The 20,065-nt window shown below is 33.9% G+C and overlaps 1 protein-coding gene across 1 annotated transcript; it reads left to right on the top strand.

The window, feature by feature from the left end:
- Positions 1-12,699: 12,699 nt before the first annotated feature.
- Positions 12,700-19,289, top strand: LOC115891336 (odorant receptor 30a-like). Its single transcript, XM_030911784.1, has 6 exons — positions 12,700-12,873; positions 15,921-16,033; positions 16,095-16,194; positions 16,314-16,400; positions 18,369-18,524; positions 19,101-19,289. Exons 1-6 carry the CDS (start codon positions 12,721-12,723, stop codon positions 19,149-19,151), a joined length of 660 nt encoding a protein of 219 aa, XP_030767644.1. The 5' UTR covers positions 12,700-12,720; the 3' UTR covers positions 19,152-19,289.
- The last annotated feature ends 776 nt before the right edge of the window (positions 19,290-20,065 follow it).

Here is a 20,065-nt window from a genome sequence, read left to right as displayed (position 1 = left end):
TGGAAGATTCCATCCGCAACCTGGAATGGAAATCTGCAATGGTCTAGACACCTCGAAGAAGTTTCTGAGGCTATGATCAAGAAAATCACAGATCTTCCTGGGTCTGAGTAAGAACAATCTCGGATTGTCACGGGTTTTTACAGGACACTGTCTCCTCAATGAACACCTCAGTAGATTGAAATCCAAGAAGAAACGGCGAATGCAGATTCTGTGGGGAAGATGGTGAAACATCAGTACACCTCATCACTGAGTGCGCCGAAACGACAACCATTCGTGCCATGAATTTTGGTACGACTGATATTGAGATGGAGAACTTTCATAAAACCGTCCCAGATACTGGCTTTGTCAAAGCCCTGGGACTCTATGATGAGTTATGATTCAAGAAAGGGGGGACACAATGGATCTGTAAGGTCGAAGTGATTAACCCCCCTCCCACTCATTCTAAATTCTAAAAAAAAATTCTAGAGTGGAATTCCTGACAGGGTCAGTTTCCCATGGTGTTCTCTATGAGTATCTCGGAAACTACTGGAGATAGAGAGTCAGTTAAATGGGGAAAGAATTGCAGTTTTGTAAATATGCGCCTTCAGATTTTCGAAGAAGTTTATGGCTTACTAGATATTTCGAAAAACAAATTTTAGCTATTTCAAAAAACTGTCCCTAATTCCAGTATAATCTATTTTAGACAAAAAGTTTTCAGATAAATGTTGTAGATGATCACATCCTTAATGAGATTGTGTTCTCCGATTTCTTCTAAAGCTTGCCATTTTTGACATGACACAAACATGTTTTTTTAAATGGAAACCATAGTTGGCATTAACTTCATAAAAAGCGCCATTTTTTAAGCTTTTCAGCGATATAAGCTATAATATGTTTCTTTGACAAAATTACTGAGTTTGGTTTGGTTTGGCCAATTCTTATCTTTCTTGACTAATTTCACTTAGTTAGCCATGGAACAAGTTCAATCGTCGTTGCTCTAGAAATATGAATTGTCACATCCAATCTTGTAAATTCAAAATAAATAAACAAAATTGTAACAAGAGTTTTTCAAATGAATAAAAGCGTGTAAGATTATTGGTTCAACTTTTCTTGGCCATACAGTTTCGAGGATAAGTTGACCGGTGAACGTTACTTACGTTTTTTAGAGAACGGTTTTCAAGACATGTTAGAAAAGTGACATTTAGATACTCGCGCATTAATAGAGTGGTTCCAAAATTACTTTCATTATGACACACCAACCCCCCCCCACAATGTAAATAATGTTAAAAATTATTAATATCATAATTATGTAGACTCAGGGATACAAAGAGGTGGGCCAATTGCATGGGTCTCCTCGGTCACCTGACCTATCCATTTTAGATTTATTTATGCGGTATGGTTAACAACAAGGATTATAAAAGAACTTATGAATTAAGAGAGGCACTTGAAGAGGCGGAACAGGAGAAGTTTAATTAAGTCGACCGGTCATTCTATGACAATAGCTAGAAATTCAGTTTTAAAAGATGCATTTATGTACTCAAACAACTGCGAATTTTTTTTGACCATTTTCTAAAATAATTTAAAGTATTGTAGTGATATGTGGTATGTAGTGATATTATTTTTTAAGTTTTAGTTTGTGTAATGTAAATTGTAAAGAGCCGTTTAATAATAATATATTTTGTCTTTTTATAAGTTATAAATCTAACAAAATTAGAACACCATTGATAACCGTTCTCTAAAAAACGTAAGTAACTTTCACTGGTCAACGTATAATGTATGGTCAAGAAAATTTGAACCAATAATCCTACACGCTTTTCTTCATTTAAAAAAAGTTTATTTACAATTTTTGTTTATTTTAATTTATTAAGATTGGATGTGACAATTTCACCTTTCTGAGAGCAACGGCGATTGAACTTGTTTCCATGGCTAAGTAAGTGAAATTAGCCAAGAAAGATAAGAATTGGCTATAACTCAGTAATTTTGTGAAAGAAACACATTATAGTTTATATCGCTGAAAAGCTTAAAAAATGGCGATTTTTATGAAGTCATGGCCAACTATGGTTTCCATTTAAAAAAACATATGTTTGTGTCATATGTCAAAAATGGCAGGCTTTAGAAAAAATCGGAGAACACAAACTCATTAGGAATGTGATTATTTACAACTTTTATCTGAACACTTTTTGTCTAAAATAGATTATAATGGAATTAGGGACAATTTTTAAAATAGCCAAAATTTGTTTATTTCGAAATATCTAGTAAGCCATGAACTTTTTCAAAAATCTGAAAGGCGCATATTTATGGCCCCACAAAACTGCAATTCTTTCCCCGTTTAACCGACTCTCTATCTCCAGTAGATTCCGAGATGCCCATAGAGAACATCGTAGGAAACTCACCCTGTATATTTGAATATAATTGAGTTTCTTCTATAGGTATTCCATGCTTACTTAATTCTTCTGTTGATTTATTTCAGTGTTGTGTTATTTATTAGAATGTATTGTCTTTCCACTAGTTCGTTATACATTGCTTTAGTTGTTGCTAAATCCATTTTAAATACATTCACTTTGTATGTAACATCTTTAATCCTAATATAGTTATTTTTGCCCTACTTTTACAGTGTTAGACATTATGACACTCTTAAGTGATAACGAGTCCGATAAAGGAAAATAGGGAACCATAATGTTAGCTCCGAGTGTCCCTTATTGTCCCCGCAACGCCACACTATCCCGATACACTCGGACATCCCGTTGAGCCGAATAGGGAACGCCACTTTACCTCCCGCTGGCCCTAAAAGAGCCACATGATAAAATTCTAGAGCTTTAGGGGATATTATAACAGACAGAACATTCGTTTGGATGGATGGAGATATATTGATTGAATGGAGGCTACTGGAATTGCACAGAGAGAAATAAAATATTAATTTCGTGTACTATATATTTTAAGAAAATTGTTGAAGATTAACTACCTACAATATAAGTTGACAACAAACTACAAATTATACATATTTTTTTTATGTAAACTATAGAAATATCAGAACTGTATTTAAAAAGTACCTTTTGCCTAGTAAAAATCAATACCTTGTTGATTGTAGATTGTATGGTAGGGGAGAAATTAATCAACCCGACCTTATAAATCTATTGTATCCTCCTTTCTTGAGTTATAACTCATCATACAGTCTCAGGGCTTTCACAAAGCCAGTATCTCACACGGTTTTACAGAGGTTAGTTCTCCGACATCTCCGACATCAGTCGTACCAAAGTTTATGGCACGAACAGTTATCTCGGCGCACTCAGTGATGAGGTGTTCTGGTGTTTTCCATTTTCCCCATAGAATCTGCATTTGTCGTTGTTTCTTAGCTTTAATCTTCGTATTTGTTACGGATGAGTTTGAGTCGCGGTTTTAAGTTTATTTCCACTTACGAAACAGAACGGTTCTTGTCCAGTTAGTGGAGTGTTCACTCCTTGTCTAGCTAGATTGTTTGCTTTTTCATTACTCTATATCCTTTGGGCGGTGGATTGGTACCTAGGGTAGAAGGACTTCATTTTCTTTGCATAATTTCTTCAGCTTCTCTATAGGCATGCTTTGAACAACTTCGAATTGATGGTTATACCTAGTTGGTGGCTGCTGGACTATGGAACAAGATGGTTATTTCTTGTTTCCGATAAGTTCTATCTAAAATAATACCTTGTACCTTAACAAAATGTATAGAGGTCTCAAAATCAGAGATCGAAAATTTGGAGAGGCCCTTTTTTATATTTTATATATTTGTTTTATACACAAATATACAGGGTGGTCCGAACTGTATTCCGGAAACTTCGGCAGCATATTCTGCAGATAAAAATAAGTAAAAAAGTTCGCATAAATGTATGTCCTATCGCTTAGTTTGGGGAGGATATAGGCTGTAGAAGTTTCATTTTATTTCGATTTTTTCCAAATAATGTCTGAAGTAAATCAATATTTCGATGAAAATTGTGTCTGGGAGTTTTTTTGACATGAGAAATTTGATTTTGATGTCAATATGACTCCTCATTTGCAGGGGACGCTACCTACATGTGTTTTGAATTGTTTCGAAGAGTAATGTCTTGTCCCTACCTGTATAAAACTACTGAGTAAAAAATACACATTTCCGTTATCTTTACGTAAAAATGCGTCTCTTTGGTAAAATCGCTACGAGCAAATGTTCTCAACATTTAGAATGGAAATAGTCAATACATGTCATTATTGAAAAAATAAACATGTTGATTAGATACAGTACGTCTGTCCGTTCTGTAGCTACGGGGTATCCGTGAGAGGGAAACGATATTCTCTCGATGTTTTCGTAAAAACTGACGACGCGTCCCATCAATAAAATTAACACCCCTGCAAGTAGCCAATAAATGAGTGGGCGGAGCGATTTGCGGCATTTAAACACCGTCAAATCGACGTATAAAATATATTGCTGTTTATTTAAATATTTTTGTCCGCATTCCTTCATAATACAGATCCAGCAGATGTACTGTAGTTATTTGACTGAAACGATAAATTTGGGAAATTTGTTATTTTTTTTTAAATTAATCATATGTTTTTCTTCGACAAAATGATGATAAAACAGGTTCTGTTGAACTTTTGGCGCAAAAACATTTAAAATTTATGATTTCAGTCTAATAACTATTTAGTCAACATGTTTAATTTATGTCAATGATAAAAAAAAATATCTCGAGAACCATTGCTCGTAGCGATTTTTACCAAGTGTCCTTTTTACTTAAAACGTCATGAAAGTATTTTTACTCAGTAGTTTTATACAGTACGGACGAAAAGTTATTACTTTTCTAAACCAGTTAAAATATGTAGATGGTGCCTCTATAATGTATCTCCGAAACTAAGCATTTTAGCACATACTTATGCGAACTTTTTACTTATTTTTATCTGCAGAATATGCTGCCGAAGTTTCCGAAATACAGTTCGGACTACCCTGTATGAGAGATTACCAGAAATACAAATTCAAATAGAGAAAAACTCTAGTAGCTTACCCATTCGATGAAATATCTGTCGATTAAATTCACCAACAAGAAAAGACCCATAACTCTCTCTCTTCATCCTTACACCTTGGGACAAGCATTAATTTTGCCGGTGCGCCTCAATGACGCCACCAAATCCTCACCAAATCCCACTTCCAACCCTTCTATCCACTTTTGTCTTATCCCCCCGTTTTGGAGAAACCTTAATGGATGGCTCGGCAGTGGCACGAGATCGCGTGATGACACGTCATTCGCCAACTATTGAAGAACTAATTGCGGATCTCCGTCCAGACCAATTTTCTCCAAATTTCATATCGAGTATTCGTTACGATTCTTACGTCTAATAGGTTGTATTTCGACCATCTATACGATGTAATCAAATAGAGGAAATATCAGGAAAACATTGAAATTGTTTTACCAACATATAATTTTGTGAAACACACGTTACATGTCATTATACAGGAAAGAAGGAAAATAAGGAGACTAATTTTAATCAACTTGGCGTAGAATTTTTTTCTAGTTTCTGTACTCGAAACTCATCTCTTAAATCTACTCGTGAAATCATACACTGTACAGGGTGTCCCATTTTGATTGAAATCATAGGGTATCTCCGTTATTAGTGAAGATAGAAGGATGAGGTTTGCACAAACCTTTCCCACTTTTTTGTGAATCGGAAGATGCCGTAAACAAAATTTTCTTAGCCCTTTTTGTTTCTGAGCTACAGGGTCTTTTTGAAAATTTTGCAATTTGGGACACCCCCTGTATCTCTGTTATTGTTAAATCTATCGAGAAGGTGAAAACTGTTTATTGTAGAACTTTTTACGTTGAATGCAGTGGCGTATTCTGTTATCCTACGAATTAAATATTTTTAAAAACTTAAGTTATGTTTTTTAAAACTTAAAGTTATGTTTTCTTAAATAGAACACCTTGTATATTTATAAATTATATGATTTGGCTTGCCGTAAGTTTCTCAAAAATATATATCACTCTATATTTATTTTCCCTCAAAAATTTGAAAATATTAGAATTTTGTTAAATTATTATTTCTCAAATCAATTAATTAGAACCAATGGACCCATACGATGGCGTCCCTGATTCTCGGATTTGTCCGTTCTCGATTTCTAATTTTGAGAATTTTTGAAATATGAAATATACCGTGGCAACTACAAATTACAACAATGTCGAACACCTGGTAAAAGCTGTAATAATGCAAGCTTTTAGATATTTGTAAACCCATCCCGTTATAAAAAAAGAAATATATATTCAAAGCAGTGCAAAAGTAAAATATATCAATCCGAAATAAATTTTTTTTTAGTAAATACCATTTTGATTTTTGGTTATTTATCACGGCCTACTAATAAGAAAATGATATACGAGTATTTTAAATATTGTAGTGAATAGCAAAAATAAATATAGAGTGATATATATTTTTGAGAAGCTCATAGCAAGACGGATCATATGATTTATAAATATACAGGGTGTTCCATTTGAAAAAACATAACTTTAGTTCAGATTTTCAAAAATATTTTTTTCGTAGAAAAACAGACTACGCTACTGTATTCTACGTAAAAAGTTCTACAAGAATTAGTTTTCACCTTCGCGATATCATCAACAGTAACGGAGATACGGGGGGTGTCCCAAATTTTCAAAAGGACCCTGTAGCTCAAAAACGAAGATCGCTAAGATATTTTATTTACAGCATCTTCTGTTGTTATCATAAATGATCTGCTCTTATAAGTTTTTGTATAGGGAATTTCTATGCAAATTTTGTTTTCCTAAATATGAATATGCCTAGTTTTCATCTTCAGTAGCTCATCACTTCGACATGCTCCAGACACACATACTATAAGCGCAACCTAAAACAATGAAAATAAATATTTAAAAACAGAAAAAGAAAACCTTTAAAAAAAAGCCTTACTTTAATAGGAAGGAATTCTTGAGTTTTGCCTGGTAAAAATGTTAGACTTCTTTGGCTAAAACCTACATTCTGGCGTTTTAAGAAAGCGACGAGTTTATGATATTTTGGTATGTCAATCTTTTCCCTTAATTCTAGCATTGTCCGTATCATGCTGTACGTAGTAGATGGCTTTTTCTGCCTTGCTATTGGCCCTAAAATATGCCATCAAGACTGTCTCCGAAGCAATATTCCTAGTATTTCATTCGGCACACCATTTTTCGTATACTTTTAATGCTATTTGATATCGCCCCCTACTTTTCTCTGGAAGTAAACTGGCTTCTGCTCTTTTTGCAGCTTCTGTAAGTTCTGATCTATCTATCTATCGTATGGCTAAACATCACAACAAAAAATGGAATTACAATCACTGTAGAAGTAAAGAGCAGGAAACAAGTATGTGTGCAAACAATAATAATAGTCTGACAAGAGTCTAAAATGTACAAACGAATATACATATAACAAGTATTACAAACAAACATCTAAATTACGGATGTATTCGACTGCACTATCTGTAGCTTCCAGGAAATCATCAAAGAGACCGGAATAAGATCTTAACGGGCATGCTTCTACTATGTGCCGGATAGTTTGTCTGCCGGTGTTGCAGTCGCATTCTGGGGAAGCTGACTTTCCCCATTTAAACATAGAATTGGCACACCTCCCATGATTTGTCCTTATCCGGTTTAACGCAGACCATGTTTTACGTGGTATGACAAAGCCTGGTGGGTTCTGAGTTATAGCCGGCATGTTCCCGGCGTGGTCTGGTAACTCTGATTCTCATTCCCTAATCCATGACTCCGTTAATTTAAAACCGTCCCGGTGTAAGCTGCTTGCGGTTGTTAATGTTGGACGTCTTGAACAAAGTCTGTTCCTATCCAGGTCATGGACATCCAAATGTATCGACAGTTGCAGCATGTTAGTAATTTTAGTGTATGCTCTAAAAAGTGCATACTGCTTGCGTATATGTGGTGGAGGAATATTACTTAGAATAGGAAGCCATTGGGTGGGAGTTGATTTTATTGTTCCTGATATAATACGCATTGTGTTGTTCAATTGGACGTCCCCCTTTCCTGTGTGAGAACTATTGAGCCACACCGGGGCACAGTACTCAGCAGTAGAGTAAACCAAACCCAGCGCAGAGGAGCGCAAGGTACTCGCGGATGACCCCAACGTGGTGCTGCATAATTTATGGAGGATATTATTCCGAGTGTTGAGCTTAGCTGCAGTTTGTGTAAGGTGCTTCTTAAAGGACAAGGTCCTATCTAGTGTAATGCCTAAATATTTTGGGGTGTTGTTGTGGGACAGCCAGTTACCTTCAAACCTTATTTTAAGTTCTTGGTTTGCTAATTTATTATTAAGATGGAAACAACTAACTTCCGTCTTTACCGCGCTCGGTTGCAACCTCCACTGGCGGAAGTAGTTTCCCAGGGAATACAGGTCTTCCGCAAGAACAGCCTCTGTCTCCTCGAGGTTTTTATGTCTTGTAGCTATCGACCAATCGTCCGCATACCCAAATTTTCTAGCTGAAGTAGCAGGCATATCAGCGATATATAAATTAAACAGCAATGGAGCTAAGACAGAACCTTGTGGCAATCCGTTACTAAGTTTCATCTTTTTGCTCTCTTTCTCTCCCAGTTTTACCTGAAAGAGTCTATTTCGGAGCATATCGTCGACCAGGCTGACGGTCCTTCGGCAGGGGATTTCTTTAGCTAGCTAACAGATCAGTCCTTGTCTCCAAACTGTATCGTACGCCGCGGTCAAGTTAATAAAAGCAACTGATGTTTTTTCTTGGCGTTGAAATCCTGCTTCGATGTAAGTTTTTAGTGACAGAACCTGATCCACGCAGCTACGTCCAGGACAAAAGCCAGCCTGTTCAATCGGTATACTCTCTATTATCTTACTCTGTTAGTAAGTTACTCTCTTATTAGTCTCTCCAGAAGCTTGTAGATTGTGCTCAGCAGTGCGATTGGGCGATGTAAGTTCTGATGGATTACCAATTGTTGCGGTTTAAAATTTCACCGTAACTTATTTTACTTATTTTGCTTATTTTTAGGAATAAAACTAAACTTACTTGAATAACTTGAATAATAACGTTTAATTAGCTTACTTCTTAACTGTACATATAACTTCTAATAATATCTTATCTATTAAATCTCTTCACCACAACAATTTCTTGGGATGGAGTTGTCTCCGATAACTGTAATATAAAACCTCATTAATAAAATATCAATTTGTCTGTTTAAAACCTACCTTTCTTTCTACAGTGGTTACTAATTCTTTATTTAGACTTATGCTTGTGTTAGGATAATTTTCTTGGCATATTTCTTCGGAGGATTCTTGAACATAGACTTGATGTGATTATCTTTTGTCTGTTTTCAACGCAACAAGTGGGAATGTTGGGTCTGCCATATACATAGGGGTTAAAGATTTTTAACTACTTTAATATAATTTTGTGTGAAACTGATTGACTATTAAAATGCCTTTCAAACTAGACGTAGACAGATTGCATAAAGATGAACTTATTTGGAAACTTCGATCTCGAGGTATAGCCGAGTCTGATAATGTGGATGCTCTTAGGAAAGGTCTTCGTAGCGCTTTAAGTCTTGAAAAAGATGCTTCTTTTAACCAACCTATTCCTTTTGAGGGAGATGCTTCTGAGGAGTTAAATATTTGTCAGACTAAGCTGAATGATATTACGGAATTTTTAACGACATTCTCTGGTTCTGTAGGGCAGGTTAGACGGGTCGAGACAAAGATATGTCATACGTATAATAGATTAGAACGAATTACTTCTGATGATCCAGATCTTATGTGCAAGCGTGCCGTGCTTCGTAAGGGTTTGATGGAAATGATTTCTGTATATAATAGTAAAAACTTAGCCTTAAAACCTGTACAACAAAATGTACTTACAGATTTACGCCTTCAAGACATACCACCTAGTACTTCTGGAAATACAGAAACGCATTCTCCACCACCTGTTACGTCGTCACCGCGTGTTCCACCGATACCTAATAATGATTTAAATTTAAATAATAGCTTTAACGTTAATTCTTCTTTTACGGTACCTGTTTATAAGTGGCAAATTAAATTTTCGGGCTTACCTACTGAAAGTTTTAATTCATTTTTAGAAGAGGTAGAGGAACATTGCATTAGTAGAAATGTTAATAAAGCAAATTTGTTTAGCTCAGCTAGAGATCTTTTCGCAGGCGATGCATTGAGAATGTACAACTGGTTTAAGAGATATGCGAGTGATTGGGATAGTTTGATTAAGTTGATGAAGGAAGAGTATGTTCCATCCGCAGATAAACTATGGCAACAAATTCTTTCGCGTACTCAGGGTGCTTCCGAGTCGATAGGTCTATATGTAGCTATTATGACGAGTTTATTTGATAGAATGCCTACACATGTGTCAGATAGTTTGCGTATGCAAGTTTTGCGTCGAAATATTTTGCCATTCTTCCAGGAACGATTAGCATTAACAGAAATTAGATCACCTTTCGAACTTATTGAACTATGTCGTAAAATCGAGGAAATTCGTGAATCTGTAGATAATTTTAAGCCGCCTAATTTGTCGTCACTTTCTTTAGAACCTGATTTAGCTTACAAGGGTAGTCCGAGACAAAGCCGTCCAACTGTCAATGAAATTCAAATTAGAGAACAAACTTGTTGGAGATGTAAAACTCCGGGGCATTTTGCGAAAGATTGTCCGAAAAGGAAACACGATTTTCGTTGTTTTGGATGTGGTAAAGAGGGTTTCACAAAGAATTCGTGTCCTAATTGCAATCCAAATAGGAATTCTCGAAGTCGTAATGAGCCTAGTACATCTGAATCATCTCGAAACAACCAAAACACACGAACTTCTGGTTCGGGAAACGCTACGCAGAGACGGTAGTTGATCGGCCCACCGCCTCTTTTGTTGACAGTCCGGTCAAAGATTTTAAAGGTAAAGTTGTTCTTGATTACATTTTAGCTCAAGTCGGCGAAGGTGAATGTCCGTATGCTAAAGTTGAAATTTTAGGTTTATCTTTTTACGGTTTATTAGACAGTGGTGCTAATAAAGTATTTATGAATTTAGAGGGATACGAAATGATTAAGAATTTAGGCATTCAATTAAATCAATCTGCAAATTTACTTTGTCGTGTCGCTGATCATAGTCAATGTCAATGTTTAGGGGTAGTTACAATTCCACTTAGGTTACGTAATGTAGTTAAAATTATGGACGTATATATATATTTCCGGGATTAAGACATAAGTTAGTTTTAGGAATAGATTTTTGGATTAGAATGGGAATAGTTCCAGATGCTAGGAAAGGAGAATGGTATTTCTCTGATGTAGATCTAAATACACCAGTTTTAAATTCTATCGAGTCACAAACTGACTTAGGGACAAATGACTTAGAACATCTTAACCAAATTGTTAATTCTTATTTTTCAAGTTTTGATAGTAATGCTTTGGGTTGTACCACAGGAGTTCAACATAAGATTCGTGTTACACAGGAAGATCCTATTAAACAACGTTATTATCCAGTATCACCTTTTAAAAAAGATATTATTAATACCGAATTAGATAAAATGTTAAAGTTAGGGGTTATTGAAAAATCTTCTAGTGGTTGGTCTTCACCCGTGTTATTGGTCCCTAAACCAGATAAAACTTGGTGATTTTGTGCAGATTATCGTAAATTAAATAGAGTTACGGAACGCGATGCTTAATGATTAAGATGTACTAGGCTCATTACGACTTCGAGAATTCCTATTTGGATTGCAATTAGGACACGAATTCTTTGTGAAACCTTCTCTACCACATCCAAAACAACGAAAATCGTGTTTCCTACCAACCACTGGTACCGGTAACTATAGATATGGAAATGCCAAAACAGAAAACGACAAATTTTCGCATATTTATTTATTTTTTCAGAATAAAATACTGTCCTTATTTTTTAATTAATGATGTGGTTGTAAAAAAAATAGTATACAAATCTCGGAGGAAAATTTTCATTATCGTCTCGAGATTTAGTTAATCTCGACGCTCCGCGTCTTGATTAACAATATCAATCTCTCGAGAGTAATACTTCCCTCCTCGGTATGTAATATACTATTACCTCCTCTATAGGTGCTGTCATGATAATGGGAACGATGTTATTGGTTATAAACTCTCATTGATTTAGTTTTTCTAATATTGATCTTAAGACCTGCAGTTCTAGTTTCATTTGATAAGTCGTTTTGATGCCATATGACTATGAGGAAGGAGACATGACAGGGGAGTCCACCATATTCCACGATGATTCTTGGAAATTGTTCTCTTTAGAATATCATCTAAGAGAATATTGCGAAATAAAAAGAGAATATCAAAAAATCTGGGAAAGTTTTAATTTGGTTTAAAGTAGTATAAATTATTACAGTTTAGTTATACGGGGAAAATTACAATTTAGGTAGCTTTAATTGAAATTAAAAATGTAATCTTCATTTTTAGAAGATAATAATTATGTCCAAAACTTTAAATTTATTCATATTATGCTTTTCTACCAAAACTTTTTTTCTAGAATTATATAATACAACTTTGATATAAAACTTTTTTATGGTTTGGTTTCTCTAGATGTCTACATATCTAAAAAATACTCTAAATTAACCTACATGGTCCTAAAATTTAATTTTAATAAAAACTGTCGTTCTCATTTGATCCTGCAAGTTGTATGAGAGAGGCGCTACCCTGTATTTCCTTGATACTATATAATGTAATACATTTTTAGGTTATATATTGGCATATCAGTTTGAGAAAGAACATAATGGAACTGAAAGACCAATGTTTCTGTTAATAATTTATTATCCATTTCAAAATTATTTTTATATAATGCTTGCATTAGAACATATCGGTTCAATCTGGACTTCTTTGCTTAACTCAGCATGCTACACTTTTTTAAATTCCATTATGGTAAATGTCATAGTGCAAATGAAGGTAATAAAATATTAATAAAATAGTTATATTATTAATCAGATATGCAGACCGGACCACCGTAGTAGTAACATAGGCAGAACCGGACGAATTAGCGTATACCCGTCCGCCGGATAAAAAGCAGGCGAAAAAATGCGATAAAATAAAAATAGACAGATATGTGATAAGAATGTTACAGAATTTGTATTTATTCGTGTTTTAATAGCCAAAACGAATACATAGATTCTCGCTACAGCTCTCGTGTAAATTTTTTAAGTAAAATAATGGATGTTTACAAAGTTCGTTCAACAAAGAAAATTCAAATTGTAAAATGGTATTTCCAAAATAGGTCTTATCGGGATATACAAACAAGTTTCCCACAAACTTTTGTAAACAGGCCAATTCCATCTTCACCTACTATATCAAGAGTTATTAATAATTTTGAAACACATGGGTGCGTGTCCGCACAAAAACACAAAATGCCTGATGTGTTGATTAATGAAGAACAGGAGTTAAAGCAAGTGTTTGGGGTTGTTTTGTAGGGGAGCATATGATTGGTCCATTTTTTATAAAGGGTAATTTAACTGTTGCAAAGTATTTGGACTTGTTACAGCAGCAGATTGTCGCTAGAATTCGTGAGTTATTGGGAAAAAGATTCCACAATGTCTGGTTTCAACAAGATGGTTGCCCTGCCCACAATACCCGTATTGTTCAAGAATATTTGAACAATACTTTTCCCAACCGTTTAACTAGTGAACATGGAACTATTTTGTGGCCCGCTAGATCACCAGATCTTTCTCCCAATGATTTCTTTTTTAGGGTTATGTAAAATCCAAAGTGTATGGTAATAATAGGGCTAATATTCTGGATGAGCTTCAAGTAAAAATATGAGAGGCTTTCCAAACTATTAGCCAATGTCAGACGGGGATTTTACGACCGCCTAGGTTTCTGTCTAGCACAAGAAGGTGGTCTTTTTGAACACTTGTTATATATTTTTTTATTTAGAGTAATATTTTAGTTTTTTTTTTCGGGTTTAGAGAATTTATTTATTTTTAATTTTGGCTTGTAAACACACTCAAATAATAAATATTTAAGTATTTTTATTTTAAATGTTACCTTAAGTGAAGGTAAATACTTAAAATGAAAATAATAAATACTCGGTACTTCTCGCGTCGTATTCCTAGTGTCACGACCGACTCGTCCAAGCACAACTGCAACTGCGTACTGCCTGACCAGTCGACTAGCCGGCAGTGAATCTCTAGTACGAACGCAAATCGGGTAAACGTAAATTGGTCCGGTAACTTGCTATGTTACTAGTAGCCTGGTCTTCTCTGTATAATTATTTACTAGGTGTAAATGCCACAATATAAGGCGTTTAAAAGCTTTTTATCTTATAAATTTGTAAATAAGTTATATTTTTCATTGTGTGTTTTTGTAAGAATTTTTATTCTTAATTAAAAATGTAAGTTTCCTTTTAGATTTAGTTTAGTTCTTTATGTTGTTTGATGAAAATTTTATGTTACCATTGTTTTTTCGTTTTTTTCTTCATTTATATTCATTTGTGTTCATGTCAATTTTTTCACGAGTGATTACTTAATAATTTGACGTTATTTCTATATAAAACTCAATTTTATCTGCTGCTGATTGGTGAACTGCACAATCATTGAACAAAAATTTGTTAGTATCGAAAGTACCTGCAAAACCGGGAAATCCCGGTTTATTAGAGCCGTTAGAGGTATAATACCAAATATCCCAGTTCCGAAAAACAGCTCCGGTTCGGGAGACCTTAATTACTACTCCCAATTAGGATTTAGAACCGGAAAATTCTAGTCTTGAAAGTACCGGGAATTCCCGGATCTTTTTGGCTTTTCCACAACCGGGCCTCGATATTAATTCTCGGTTCTTTCGGGACTCGCTAACAATAATTAAAACACTATTTTTTTGTTGGGTGAGAAAGCAAAAAAAAAACTTTAATACTTTCTAGCGGTTGAAATCAAATTCTTCTAAATAAGTAGTCAGTTATTTATTATTCTTCTTGCTTTTTTTCTCTAATGTTCCTGTAATGTTTATTAGAAAATTATTGAAGTTTAAATAATACTTCTTTATTATTTAGTATAATGTTGTTCAATATATTAGTTATATCTTATGTTATATTTTAATAGATATTTGATTTTATTACCTATATTTTTTTCTTTTATTGTGTTCATGTTAATTTTTTCGTGACTGACTATTTAATAATTTGATATTATTTTCATTAAAAATCTTAATTTTTATCAATTTTACTTTGGAAAATCATCCTGTGCTTTCTGATTGATGAGCTGCATCATTAAACAAAAATTAGTCAGTACCGAAAGTACAAAAGAAAGAAATTCCGGTTCCTAAGAGGCGCGGTACAAAAAATTCCCGGTTCCGAAAAACAGCTCCGGTTCCAGAAACCCTAGTCAGTATGCTTTCCACCACTTTTTATTCTATTTTCAACTTTCAAATTGTTCTCTGGACATTCTACAGTATATAGGGAATTGATTTTCATTTTTGAAAAGTATATTAATTAACATATGTTACTCTCAGAATAGCTAATCTATTTTCGTTTATTTTATGTATCCAAAATTTTCTTTTCTTCCTAGTTAATGTAAAACGAAGCACATTCTTGAATATCTTCTTCAAATTTGTCTGAGGGACTAGACGTCATTGCAATATAATGGCAAATAATGCACTGCCGGTTTGACTAAAAATTTATCGCAACAGAACAATGTATTCACGACACATCATCTTGCTACCGAATATCACATCATCGTGCTACATTTCAGCTCATGCGCATATAAAAAACTTGCCACATATTTCATTTTGGCATGTGTATCACAGATGTTCGGTAAAAAAAAACTCGAAGTAAGCTTATGTATGTTTATTATTGCTTTAAACTAAAAGAAATGCCGTATTGATGATAACATTGTTTTTTTTTCAATTTAAAATTAATTAATCTTTCTGTGTGCTGTTAATCTAAAACTGTGCTACTTTTTTGTCTAGTTGATACATTTTTAATTAATATTATTTTATCTATTTTTTCTGTTTAGATAGTACAATACTATTTTAAAACTAATATACAAGAGGGTGAAAAAATCAAAGATGAGTATGAGGCCGATAAAATATTCACACGAGCAATTAAAAAACACCAAGAATTTATAAGGTATAATACTATACTATATTTATGTGTTATTTATTGTATTTGGCCTTTATTTTTACTTCAGCTATATAGAAACTCTAAATGAGAATATCAAATACGCGGTTATGATTGAGTATTTTGTTGCTTCTCTCATGGTAGCTAACATAATTATACTTGCTCTGGGGGTGAGTCTCAACATGTATTAAATGTATTCAAATATTTTTTTGTTATTTAGTAATTTGTTTTCTTAATATTTGCACTTATTTAGATCAGTAATTATGTTTATTAATTTTACAATTTTCAGGGAGACATCTTCTACATATTTTTGTTAATAGTTGTGTCCGTTCAATTATCCGTTTTCGGATTACTTGCAGATGAAATAAAAATTCAGGTACTATTTATTATACAGGGTAGCCCATTGAAAACGTTCCGCAAGGCATAACGGCCAGGGTAATTTTTTTTCAGAAAATTCAAAAACACATCAATTTTGTTTGTGAGGGGGACAACTTTTGCCCCAAAAATTATTGCATTTTCAACCCTCTAAGCGGGGGTGTCATCCCCCAATTTTTTTCAAATGGAAAGGGGGGTCAAGTGGTACCGCAATGAAAAGGGCTTTCTATTCTCTATATTTTCCCGCTTCGATTTTGAAAATCGGTCGAGTCATTGAAAAAATATGAAGGATTGAAATTTGAAAAGTTTATTTAAACATTTATCAGAGTAAATGGTAAGGATAAATTCCTTCAAACAATTTGCTGTTTTTTCTTATTATTTCTAGATGTTTACGCATTTTTTCACTTGCCAAAAGGTTGAAGGATCAGGTGGGGTAGTTGCTAGATAGCTGTTCTGTGACTTGTGCGTTGAAGTTCTTCTCAATATCGTTAAACTTTTTAACAATTATGGTGTACTCACTTGCAGAAATAGTGGAAATAATCAAACTAAATTTTAAAAATAATGAATGTGGCAATCGGGTTGCGCAGATATTCAATGAACGCCATCTTGACAAACAGGTTTATGGCAAAATTGTTCGCGAGTTAGTAGCAAAAAACTGGTTTCGTTATGAATAAAAAGAGGCAGAGGGAAAATCCTGTAGTAAATGAAGCTATGGAAGTATTCGTATTGGGCGAAGTTGCCATGGATAGTACGCTGAGTACCAGAAAATTAGTCAATGAGACCGGCGTGAATCGTACAAGTGTCCAAAGGATATTAAAAAAACACAACTTCCATCCGTACAAAATTCAGTTGGCACAAGAACTCAGCGAAGACGATTTTGATCGTCGCTTGCAATTTGGTGAAGCTATGAGTGAACGAGTGGCCAATGATAATAATTTCCTATTTAATGTGTGTTTTTCGGATGAGTGTACTTTCTTTTTGAACGGTGTAGTTAATCGGCACAACTGTCGGTACCGGGCTAAGGACAACCCCAGGGTTTTTCACGAGGTGCACACAGAAAACCCTCAGAAATTGAACTTGTGGATTGGTATTTTTGGATACGTTGTAGCGGAACTAATATTTCAACAAGACGGTGCACCTCCACATTGCTCTCAAAATGTGCGTAATTTTTGAACAATAACTTTCCCGGTCGGTGGATAGGACGAAAGGGTGCAATTGAGTGGCCTCCCCGGTCACCCGACTTGACTCTTTTAGACTTTTTTCTAAGGGGAGACATAAAAAGTAAAGTATATAGCACTTCACCCGCCTCATTAGAAGACCCGCGAAGACGAATTATTGATGTTTGTCGCGAAGTGACCCCGCAAGTTCTTCAGAATGTTCGAGAACGGTTTGAAAATAATTTGTATTACTGTATGGAGGTTGACGGGCAACATTTTCAGCATTTGCTTCATTAATAAGTTAATAATTTTTTAATTAATTCAATTTATGCGTTTTTTTGCAAAAAGTACTTTTCAGATTTCAATCTTTCATATTTTCAAAATAACTTGACCAATTTTTAAAAACGAAGCGGGGAAATATAGAGAATAGAAAGCCCTTTTCATTGCGGTGCCACTTGACCCCCCTTCCCATTTGAAAAAAATGATGACACCCCCAAGATGAAGATTTGCAATCATTTTTGTGCCAAAAGTTGCCCCCCTCGCAAACAAAATTGACGTGTTTTTGGATTTTTTGAAAAAAAAATACCCTGGCTGTTATGCCTTGCGGAACGTTTTCGATGGGCCACCCTGTATCCTTAAAAGTTTAATAATCAACATAATATAATATTAATATATAAACCGTTGATTAAACGTATGTGACATCGGTCTCTCTCAGTTTTCTTTATCGAATGGTGCACACAATGTCATTAATTATTATATTAAAATTTAATAGAAAATCCAGATTAGGTACTAATATTGATAATTTATTACAGAGCGAACAAATTGGTTTAGCGGTGTATTCATGTAACTGGACCACTCAGTCTAAGCAAATTAGAAAGGAATTGACTTTTGTTATCATGCGCTCACAAAAAGCTTTAGTTCTACGCATCGGACCTTTCGGACCCATGACTGCAGAATCTGTAGTAGCTGTAAGAATGCCACTTTATTAATTTAATCAAATTATATTTAGTTTGTTTCTTTACCACACATCATTTTTACGTAAGGGTGTTAATATACACGGTGGTCCGAATTGTATTCGGGAAACTTCGGCGGCATATTCTGCAGATAAAAATAAGTAAAAAAGTTTAGATAAATGTATACCTTAAAATGCCTAATTTCGGAGATACAGGGTGTAGAAGTTTAGTTTTATTTAGATTTTTTCCAAATAATTTCTGCACTATCATCGATATTTGGATGAAAATTGGTGTCTGGGTATTTTTTGACATGAGAAATTTAATTTTGATATGATTCCTACTTGTAGAGTGCGTCACCTACATATTTTTTAATTGTTTTGAAAATTATTCACTAACATTCACCATATTATTTGACATATAAAATTTATCGATATTTAGTTTCAGATCCGATTTCTTTGATCGTATTGTTAAGTGTGATGTTTTTAATGATTTTGTCATGTGTTTCTTATAGTATGTTTTTCTGAAATAGATATTATTTAGAACAAATTTTTTGTATTTTTAAGTAAGAATAATTAAAGTTTTCTCTTTCAGATATTCAAGTTGGCATATTCGTATGCTTCATTTTTCTCTGGTATAAAATAAGTATAATATAGTGTTTCCCCATTCCATGTTATACTAAACCTAAACACAAGTTATATTTAATGTTAAGCGTTCCTTGACTATTAATGCTTTTAGCTAAAATTTTAATATATGAGTAGCGCAAATCATATATTTAGTGTATTTGATAGACATGCTTATTACACAAAGATATACCAAAAACTTAATAAAACACTTAATCATTATTTATTTTGTTTTATTATGGACTGTTCATTTTGTTTTATTAATGTTATACTCTAGTTATACAGGATGTTCCATAATGATCCTTAATAAAACTTAATATTAAATACTGCTTAGATTTTTAGATTAAATAAATACTGCTTAGATTTATCTGGTCTTCTATCATATATTTTGGAAATTAGAGAATTACCTGAAGATTTTCATCTAAAAATTGGCATTGATAGTGGTGGTGGATCACTTAAAGTTTGTCTGAATGTGCTCCCTGAAAATGATCCCGAATATTTTAAGAAATAAAAGTGCTGGAATTAATAAACTATTCATAATTGGCTTAGGACCAAAGTTGTCTGAATCTTATGCTAACATTAAAAGCCTCTTTGAGACGTTAGATCTGTAGTTCATATGTGGAATTTGTTCTTATACTTATGCCGCTGACTTTAAGCTTATTATGATTCTCCTTGGTCTTCAGTCAAATTCATCTACTCACACTTGCCCATGGTGTGATGTAAATGTAAAGGAAATGGAAATTAAAGGATCATTAAGAACTATCAAAAGTATTACAGAAAATACAAATTTATGGCAACAATCTAGAGGAAATATAACAAAAGCCAAAAATTTTACTAAGCGTTTTTGTTTGAAATATATATTTTTTTTGTATTTTTTAAACTGTTGTTCAATGAACCATATAAAAAAAGGCAATTATTTTTTAGAAAACTGTATAA

This window comes from Sitophilus oryzae, unplaced genomic scaffold (genome assembly GCF_002938485.1).
Source record: "Sitophilus oryzae breed Bouriz unplaced genomic scaffold, Soryzae_2.0 scaffold_980_pilon_pilon, whole genome shotgun sequence".
Taxonomy (NCBI): domain Eukaryota; kingdom Metazoa; phylum Arthropoda; class Insecta; order Coleoptera; family Curculionidae; genus Sitophilus; species Sitophilus oryzae.
The sequence above is the reverse complement of the archived record's forward strand: the minus strand, read 5'-3'. Positions and strand labels throughout refer to the sequence as shown.